Raw genomic sequence first — 10,400 nt, 5'->3', positions numbered from 1 at the left:
GGTAAATGGAGTGAATAGGGGAGATGGACTCTATCCAAAATCCTGAAATGAATTGTAGAAGTGTTAGTAATCAATTAAAATTGCCAAATTTATATTAAAAACCAAAAAGATTAGAACCAAATAATCCTAAGTTTGCATAGTCTCTGAAGAGATTATTTCAACCATTTTCTTGTTTCTTCTTTTTATTGAAACAGGGTCTCATATAAGCCAGGCTGGCTTCAACTTGATATGTAGCTGATGAAGATGACATTGAGTTCTTCACCTTCCTGCCCCACCTATCCAGTGCTGAAATTATAGGCATGAACCACATGCTCATCTTGCCAACCTCGTTTTGAAGAAAGCATTTTGTAGTCTCACCATTTCAATGAGCAACAAGGACACATAGTATAGGCGCTTCTTATTAACCTGTGTGACTTCTAAGAGATGGAGTAGAGAAGTTCCATTATTGATGAAGCTGTCCTCCCCTTTCAATCTGCTCTGACTTCCAGGGTCCCCCTCCTAATCCATGGAATTTTTTCCTACTGAAATATGACATTTCTATGCTCCCAGAAGGGTTGTCTTGGCTCTGGAGCCAAAGCAATCCTCCTGCCTTGAGCTCACGACTTGAAGTTAAAAATGGAATGTAACATCTCATTTTTTTACATAATCTGTTATGATCATATCAACTCCTACATCATATATCCACCCAGCAATCGAGTTCAAATTCAAATTTATATCTATATAACCAAAATGTTCATAGTGAAAACTGAAAAATGGATCAATGATTATATCAAGGTAGGTGTTTAGCATTTCAGAGTGAATTGATGCTAAACAAAAACCAACATACAGAGATATCTAAAGTTTTCCTTTCTTACCTTCTATTAGTTACAAGTTAAAGTTACATTCTCTTTGGAATTTGAAATTTTTCTTGTTGGAAATAGATTGGGAGTGGATCTGGAAAAAAATAGAAAGTGGAAGGGTAGGAGGAGTAGAGGGAGGGGAAACCGTGGTTGGGTTGGATTGTACGTGAGAAGAATCTATTTTCAATAAAAAGTATTCTTGTCATTGGAAGTGGGTAGCACTGAACAGAAATCAGCAAGCATGGTAAAGATATGTAGTTAAGCCAAGATGAACATCTTTTAGCCTACCTGGGGTTTGCTGGGGATTGAAATCTTAGTAAGGTAACTATTAAGAGCTCATGGAACAACTGTCAGAATATGCAGTTATCATCTGAGGGAGGTTTTATTGCTTCATTATACGAAAACTATTGCTATAGTTAAGGTTGGGAATGGGAATAGATTTAAACCATGATCTTGTCTATAATTTTTCTGCTTAGAGATATCTTTCTGAAATAAATATTACAACTTTAATGGCTTCTATTATTGCAACTTGGTGGTTGCTTGGAAAATAATCTCTTTCTGTCACAGGAAAGATTTTCTTCCAAGAGGTCAATTAGCTTCCTAGCCACCTTATTTTTTTTCTTAGAAAATTGCTTCGGTGTCTTAATCTTGTTTGTAGATGAAATGGTAGATGTGGAGCTTATGATTGCTGATTCTATCTCAGCACCTCAGTTTTCTGTCTCAACTTGTCTCTGTTTCTCACCAGTATTCCCACTGTTTCCATAAAAAAGACAACTTCCTGGGCAGGAAACTAAGTGGATAGATATGAAGAAGCTCTCATATGCTTTCTGAACTATCTCTGCTATCAGACCCAAGATTCCACAAAGATAGGAAGACCTGGCTGCAACAGCTGTCATCTTCAGCAGACATCCTTGTATACTTTTGGGGCTCAAAATCTCCTTTTCTGCCTCTCCAAATCCCAGGACAAGTCTTCCATGGTCTCTTCTTCGTGCTACAATTGCACATTAAACATATGTCTACTGGAGTAACTCATCACATGCTAAGGCTCAGTCCCAAGTCTGCAGATCTCACATCAAGGCAGAAGGAAGCTGGTGCTAGAGGCCATGAATATAGAAAGAGATTGGAGGCTGGATACAGAAATCCCTGACTTTAAGTGACTGTGGTGCCACTGAGACACTTTCAATTGCTTTTAATCAAGTCCCCACTGAGACTGGGCTCTTGGGCCTCATTAGTTCAGTTAGAAAGTTTTGCACATTCTTTACATCTCCAGCAAAGCAAAGTAGGTGCTGTTGATAATATTTTATGTATGCTAGGGCACACTACAACTTGAATATATTAGATATGATAATGTGTGTCCTAAGGATAGATAAGCATATAGGATATTTATAAAGGACAGGGTTATTTTAAAGGAGAAATATAGGAGTCAGACTTAACTGGAGAGAAATACAGGATAACACAGAAGAGGAGTGAGGCAGGATAGTTAAATAGCATAATGGATGTGTGAAAAGGGGAAACATTATTATGCTATTTATAATTTAAAATTATATTATACACATCAAATGGTGTTATTCTACATATGGTAATAATGTTCCATCTAAGAGCCATAAATGGCATTTACAAATGCCACTGACAAATGCCCAGTGCCAGAAAAGGGAAGTCTCCTTTCAGGTGTTAGTCAGAGGGGGCCAAGACACCCCAAACAACATAGAATATTGTCATTTCCCTTGGTTGCCTCCTAGAATGTGACAGTAAGTCTCTATCACTGAAGATACCATGAACAGTGGACACATGACTTGGAGGATTTGACCTTCCACTGAACTGGAAGCCTTCCTTGAGGACTAGCTCTCCTGTATGAGAAGATGCTATACAAGTTATCAACAGAAAGAAAGCAATAAATAGTTTTGTACAGTGGTAAAATCTCTCTGAAGCACAACAATGGCCACTACCCAGAAAGATACTCTCAGTGGTGTGACAGTGCCTCCTACATCTTGAGAGTAACCAACTGTTATCTAAATGGACTTAAAGTCTGCTCAATGCCCATGTCTGCTACTGTAAACGTAAGTAACTGCAATGGCTAGAGAGGTCAAGACCCTAGAGGAGAGCCTATTACTGCTGTTTTCCTAAATAAATATGCTTTCTAACTGTATTCTAAGTATCTGTTTCATACCTATATATAAGTGTGTCTCTCACCTCACATCAAAGGAGCCTTTTTGAAGCAGTTGAAGGTACTACAGAGATATATAACTGGTCAAAATATAGAGAATAAATGACTGTGAAGTGTCCAGCTCCTACTGGTAACACAACCTTTTGAACTCAGACTCAGAGGATGTATTTTCTAGACCTGACAGATGATGAACCCTTGAAATATCAATGCTCTGGTTGCCCAAGAAAGAGCTGACTACTGAGCACATCAGTTTATATGTTAATGTGCTTGGAGAAAGTTCACAAAGTCCCACCCACTAGAAGGAGTACTACAGGAGAAAATGAATTGCTTCTGGGGAGAAAGTTTTTTCCTGTACAATAAACCTGATAAATTATCTGACAGTGGTAAATTAATGCTTAACCTGTATGAGGGCTTAGATTTAATCTTGGGTATCAAATCCAAACAAAAACAAAAAATAAAACAATCATTTTTATATGTCGACGAAGGTTTCTAAAGAGGTAATCATTTATTAATCTGGCACTAGTAAAGATGATGAAGAAGGTATTATAGACAGAAGGGTAGTTACTATTTCAATGTTTAGTAATATTCAACTAAATGTATCCAATTCATTGAAGGGAATATGAAGGAATTTCTCAGAGTCTCTGGTGCCATTGTAGTTTATTCCGATCTGTTTATTTGGCTTATGTCTTTGGATGTGAATGGTTCCACTGTGGCCACAATCCATTAGACTTTTGGTTGCACACAGTCTCCATATTAGTGTTATATAAGGGTGTTTATTCAAATCACAGTTTCCCAGGTGATCTAGACTAGAATGGCATGTTACATTTGTGAACATACACATGTCTTGGCCTTTCCAAATAAAAAAACTTGGCATTGTAGAACACTACAAAGACTTGCACGTTTTGTTTATCTTTGTGATTTGTTGCAATTTGATTTCAAAGTTTTATTATAAAATAATAATAAAATTATTTTTCTAATAAAATTAGAAACTTCACATTTAGTCTAGAGTTATTTCAAAACCCAATTACCATCTATAATAATTCAAAGATGACATAAATAAATACTGTAGACAATGGAGCTTTACAATAACAGTTTATCTTTCCTACAGTTCATAAAGGAAAAAAAATCCAAGAATAAGGTGCATACAATTTTGATCTTCCAAAATTTCTGGGTTTATGTGGGTCATTATTCAACAATGGTTCTTACATATTTTATCCTGAGTAGATTCAGCTTTGCCTTCTCTTCAAGTGTTTAAATCACCTCTTACATGTACATCAGTTATCAGATGTTGGTCCTCCGTTATTGACTTTATTTTATCCATTACCTGCTACATGGCCTAATGTCTCAATTTTTGTAAGTTAGAAATGATCCAACTTACTTTCCTCAATACTGCCACCAATTTATCTATATATTTAACATATTTTGCAGAAAATGTTTTGTGAATAATAAAATGATGCATTTTATTCTTCACCCCCTTTTTAGTATGAACTTATCTATAAACCTGAACACTTGAATAATAAAGCTAGTCTCAGAAATATTTTGGCAAGGTTTGAATACTGTACTGTAAAGAGAGAGGGAGGGGGGAAAGAGATGGAGATAAAGAGAGAGAGAGAGAATAAAAGAAATGTTATTAATGTTGACTGATCTTTTGCCACACCTACTCCAGTAGAGTCTAAGTGACAAGTCCAAAAGCTTGGCCACAGTCCTGTGGCACAAAGTTTCATGGAAGATGGTCTCCTGGAGAGTCTCTGGCATCCCATTAACAGATATGTTTCAGATTTGTCCTTGTGATAGTTGGTGAATGGTTCTGCATTCTTTCCTTCAGTATTGTTTTATTATAGGTGCTCCCAAGGAATGATTTGACAAATAGCTAAGTTAGACTGAACATTGCTTCCTGGCCTTCACCAGTGTCTCAATATTCTAGGAAGTCCTTGAACCGATCTTGGGCTTGGAATTTATAAGAATGTTACTTATTCAGATAAAATGCCTCCAGTATTGAAGAGAGATAGTGAAAGAAATCAGGCATTACAATTTACTGGATAGAGTTAAAAATTTCAGGACAAGTTTAACAAAGTAAGTTGAGAATTCTTATTATAGTCATGTATGGTAAACTATATTACATAATAGAAGAAAGTTGGTGGGCTCCTCTAGTAAATGGAGGTCCTCCACAAAATACTTAGAATAACAACTGAGTCACTCCCATATACAGGAATTTATAATAGATTAGAGAGAAGATTGGGCTGTGCTTTAAGAAGAAATTAGAGTACTGTGTTGTTCATAAAAGGGTTATTGAGTATGGACCCTCCCTGGTGCATACTTTCACAAGTCCAGAACAATAGCGTAGTTAGGTATTTACTAAGAGTTGGCTGGTGGTGGGTTAAACAATAAATTAGAATTAGAACTATGGCTTGGGCATGAAAGCATAAAGACCTCAACCCTGGAGCATAAAGGCCTCACACCTGGCTTCTAAGAATAAGCTGACCTTAGGTAGGGCTAACTTTGTTCTAGTTGTTCCACTGCCTGGTTCCTGCCAGTTTTTATGTATGCATTTTTCTGTTTTGTGTAAAGAGTCATTATGTATCAGATAACCTCAATGTACCTTGACTGATGTGTCACCTAACTTCCTTGTTTTCATTCTGTAATATAAGTCTGGCCTGGCATTCCCCTAACTGGGGCATATAATTTTCACAAGACCAAGAGCCTCTCCTCCTATTGATGGCCAACTAGGCCATCCTCTGCTACATATGTAGCTAGAGACATGAGCTCTGGAGGTACTGGTTAGTTCATATTGTTGTTCCTCCTATAGGGTTGCAGGCCCCTTCAGCTCCTTGGGTACTTTCTCTAGCTCCTTCATTGGGGACCCTGTGCTGCATCCAATAGATGACTGTGAGCATCACCTTTTGTATTTGCCAGGCACTGGCATAGCCTCACAAGAGATAGCTATATCAGGGTCCTGTCAGCAAAATCTTGTTGTCATATGCAATAGTGTTTGGGTTTGTTGGTTGTTTATGGAATGAATTCCCGGGTGGGGCAGTCGCTGGATGGACCTTCCTTCAGTGTCAGCTCCTGTAACTCCTTCCATGGGTGTTTTTTCCCAGTTAGTGGGTATGTTGGGGGAGGGTAAAGGGGACTTTTGGGGAGGAAACTAGGAAAGGAGATAGCATTTGAAATGTAAATGAAGAAAATATCTAATTAATAAAAAAACAAACTGTAAATTACATCCCTTGAACAACAAGACCTCAAAGTGGTGACATCATATACATAACTATTAACAGACAAACATGCTCTTAAAATAATGCTCACATTCTGATCCTGTCTCTAGTGTGTACTTGTGATTTTCTTAAAATAAACTCCGATTTTATTTAAAAAATAAATAAGTCTGATGCTACTTTGAGAAATTACATTCAGATCCAATACTCTCTGGTGTTCGAGTCTGTTTGTCACTCACCAACTCTTTGCTCACCTTACTACCGGGACCTTGATTTCTCCGGAGAGTTGAGGGACTTTGACTGAGCCAGCCCACAGCAATCTTTAATAATCTTAACCAGAATGAATGCAAAGAATGATTCATATTACAGACAAGCTTATTCTATCAGCTTTAAGTTTCCATGAAGCTTTTGTAAGAATGAAATAGGATACAATAAGGAGAAACTAGATAGAGTTCACCATCCCTGATGTACCAAGCTATAAGAAGAGAATCTTTTGAAGGCAAACTTGAATGTGGTCTATCTTATTAGATATATGTAGTATTGATTACAGTAATTGATATTATTGTTTAATTTCTAAATGGCTTATGTAATAATTGGAAAGGAAAAAAGCCCTTTCATGTTTGTAAAGGTTACCAAATAAAAATAATTTGAGAAAATTACAATTTATAAAAGATTGTTATTTGACTTTTATTAGTTGACTATATTAAAATTACAAGTATGTATTCTATTTAGTATTCAGGTTAATAACTTCCACTAAAAGACTGAAAAAATTGGAGTCATTCAACATAGGTCATGATGAAAATAAAAAATAGATTAATTAATTTGAGGAGTAAGAGTCTGCAGGTGCCATGCCAAGAGGTGCTTGCTGACAAGAGCTTAGTATTGCTGTTCCAGTACCTGACCAATACAGCTGCAGAGACTCATAGCCAACCATCAGACTGAACCTGGGGACCACATGGAAGAGATAGGGGAATAACTGAAGGAGCTGGTGGGGATTTCAAGCCCATACAAAGAACAATGTCAACTAAGTGGACCACCCAGAGCTCCCAGAGACTGAATCCTCAACCCAGAGTATACATGGAAGAATCCATGGCTCCAGATACATATATAGCAGCATATAGCCTTATCTGACATCAATGGGAGAGGAGGCCCTTGGATCTATGGAGGCTTGATGCATCAGCTAGGGGGATGCTTAGAGCAGTGAGGTAGGAGTGGGTAAGTGGGTGGAGGAACTCCCTCATTGAGGCAAAGGGGAGAGGGGAGAGGGGACAAGAGAATGGGGGCTTTGTGGAGTGGTAACCAGGAAGGGGAGTATCATTTGAAATGTAAACAAATAAAATGATTAATAATAGTAATAATAATAATAATAATAAATAAGTGTAGAAGGGTTAGATATAAAGACTGGTGCCAGAGGGCATGTATAGCATGCACATAGACCTGAGTTACATCTCCAGTATTATTAAAAAGGAGAAACAGAGAAATCAAAGTAAAGGTAGGAAACACATGTACATGAAGTCAGCTAATATGTACTGTCATGGAGAACACTGTGTAAGAACACAGGATGGGAGAATGAGGATGTTATTCTTACCAACATGCAGCCCAAATTACAGGGCCTTTACTGGAGCTGATAGTTGTTTCAGAGCTGGTTAAGTTCATGTGACATCAGTGTAGGCAGAGAGATGGTTGATTCCTTGCAAGAAAGGAATTACTTTAGATCAGGGAAGAACAACACAAGCTCCTGACTCAAAGCATTCCTATCTCTGGAATTCTGGCAACAATGAGCATGGTGCGTTTCTCAAGAGTTGTGAAGTGATCACTTGATGGTCTTAGGCTATTATGAGAATCAAAGAACCAGGCAACATAGATAAAGAAAAGCTGATTCATTGGTCATTTGCAGTAATATACCTGCTGATTCACCAGAACGCATTTTGGGTGGAGTCCATTAGGATGTGTGTTTATAGAAATCTATATATTTTAAGTGCTATATACCTTTGCTATATGTGCATATGTTTACCACCCAAGCATGATTACTTTCATGGTTTTCTCTCTTGTGGCATTCTTCATGTGGAGAGCCTATATCTAACAGGGGTCATGTTTTAAATGTTAAATGTTACATGTTAAATGTTAAATGTTACATTTAAACATTTAATGTCTCTTTTAAATGTTAAATGTTAACATTTAAACATTTAAGAGAGACAGAGAGAGAGAGACAGAGAGAGAGAGAGAGACAGAGAGAGAGAGAGACAGAGAGAGAGAGAGAGAGAGACAGAGAGAGAACAACAGTAGTGTGTGTGTGTGTGTGTGAGAGAGAGAGAGAGAGAGAGAGCGAGCGAGCGAGAGAGAGAGAGAGAGAGAGAGAGAGAGAGAGAGAGAGAGAGAAGATTTAGCTAAATGCAGAGGATAGAAATATCTTGCAAAGAACAAAAATATATTTGTCTTTCAACTTCTCATCTATGTTCTATACTATATCTACACTAGCTAAAGGAAGAGGTCAAGTCCCTTGAGTAACTACTCAGTTTGTAAGTAATAAGTTCCTGTTTCCAGGACCTCTTTTGAAGACTATTCATGAACAGATCTTATACTGGTTTAATGTGATATCTCTCCTCAAAATTCCAGAGCATTTGTTCTCTTGATTAGTTTGGTGTGTGTGTGTGTGTGTGTGTGTGTGTGTGTGTGTGCATGTGTGTATACCTGTGCCTGTTTATGTGCATGTATGTATAAGAAGTCTCCTCATGAAAAGTGATTACTCTGGGTATGGCTACAAATATCTACAAATGAACAAAAATTGTCATCATAGTAAGGCAATAAAATGCATCAAATGTAAGCTTGAAAAGAACCATCAATTAAACTTCATTGACTAGGGAGGATCAAAAGAATAAGCATATATTAATTTGGACTTTCTCAAATTATAAACATTGGTATGCATCAAGAATTACTGTCAGACACCGTGCTAGCTATTTGCATGAATTGTCCATTTGGTCTTTGCAACATTCCCATAGGACAGGAAGATATTATATATATATATTTACACATTCTTTCAGTTGTGAAAACTAAAGAGACAGAGAGGTAGCTAACTCTCTCAAGGTCACACAGACTGTCAATTGCACACCTATCATTTTTTATTGTGCTTAAAATAAGTGAGAGATCATGATATTTTCTACAACATAGTTGAAACAATTAAAAAAGATGGCATATATGGCTAAACTTTTTCTTCAAGTTAACCTAATTCTACTGAAAACACCTCTTTTACTTTATAAACTCAAACTTCTTGATGATACGCTGTCGTATTTGCTTGGTCTTGATGCTGTAGACAATGGGGTTCATGAGGGGTGGTACCAATAGATACACATATGACATCAGAAGATGTACAATGCGGGGAAGGTGCTCACCAAAGCGATGCACAAGGGATAAGCCAATCATGGGGATGTAGAAAAGCAGTACTGCACAGATATGAGAGATACAGGTGTTGAGAGCACGGAGGCGCTCCTGACGGGAGGCTTTGCCTAGTACAGCATGGAGGATGAGGGTGTATGAGAGGAATATGAGCAGGGAGTCTACACCCACAGTGCAGGCCACAACAAAGAGCCCATAGATATGATTGACAATGATGCTGGAGCAGGCTAGTTTCATGATCTCCAGATGCAGACAGTAGGCATGGGCTAACACGTGGGAGCGGCAATAATGGAAGCGTTTAAGGAGGAATGGTAATGGGAGAATGAGGAGTGCACTTCTGAGTACTGAGCTCAGCCCCATCTTCACAATCCTTCTGGGCGTCAGGATGGTAGAATAACGCAGTGGGTTGCAAATTGCTACATAGCGGTCGAAGGACATAGACAGTAGAACCGATGACTCCACTAAAGACAAGGTGTGGATGAAGAATAGCTGAGTAAAGCAGGCAGGAATACCGATCTCTCTGGCATCAAACCAGAAGATTCCCAGCACAGTGGGCAGTGTGGAGAGACAGAGTCCCAAGTCTGTGAGGGCCAGCATAGCCAAGAAATAGTACATAGGTTCATGGAGCGTGGCATCAGTCCGGATGACATGGAGAATGGTGAGATTTCCTAAAATGACTATTAAGTAGATGGAGCAGAAGGGAATGGAGATCCAGCCATGGAATTCTTCCAGACCTTGAAAGCCTGTCAGGAAGAAAGTGGCTTTTTGGAGGCTGCTGTTGTAAAGGATGACCAT

At 38.2% G+C, this 10,400-nt stretch overlaps 1 protein-coding gene across 1 annotated transcript; it reads right to left on the bottom strand.

Moving 5' to 3' along the window:
- Positions 1-9,458: 9,458 nt before the first annotated feature.
- On the bottom strand, positions 9,459-10,400 carry Or51g1 (olfactory receptor family 51 subfamily G member 1). The gene has a single exon (XM_021168303.1). The coding sequence runs from the start codon at positions 10,398-10,400 to the stop codon at positions 9,459-9,461; it is 942 nt and encodes a 313-aa protein (XP_021023962.1).

This window comes from Mus caroli, unplaced genomic scaffold (assembly GCF_978045245.1).
Source record: "Mus caroli unplaced genomic scaffold, Mus_caroli_1 scaffold_8, whole genome shotgun sequence".
Lineage (NCBI taxonomy): Eukaryota > Metazoa > Chordata > Mammalia > Rodentia > Muridae > Mus > Mus caroli.
The sequence above is the reverse complement of the archived record's forward strand: the minus strand, read 5'-3'. Positions and strand labels throughout refer to the sequence as shown.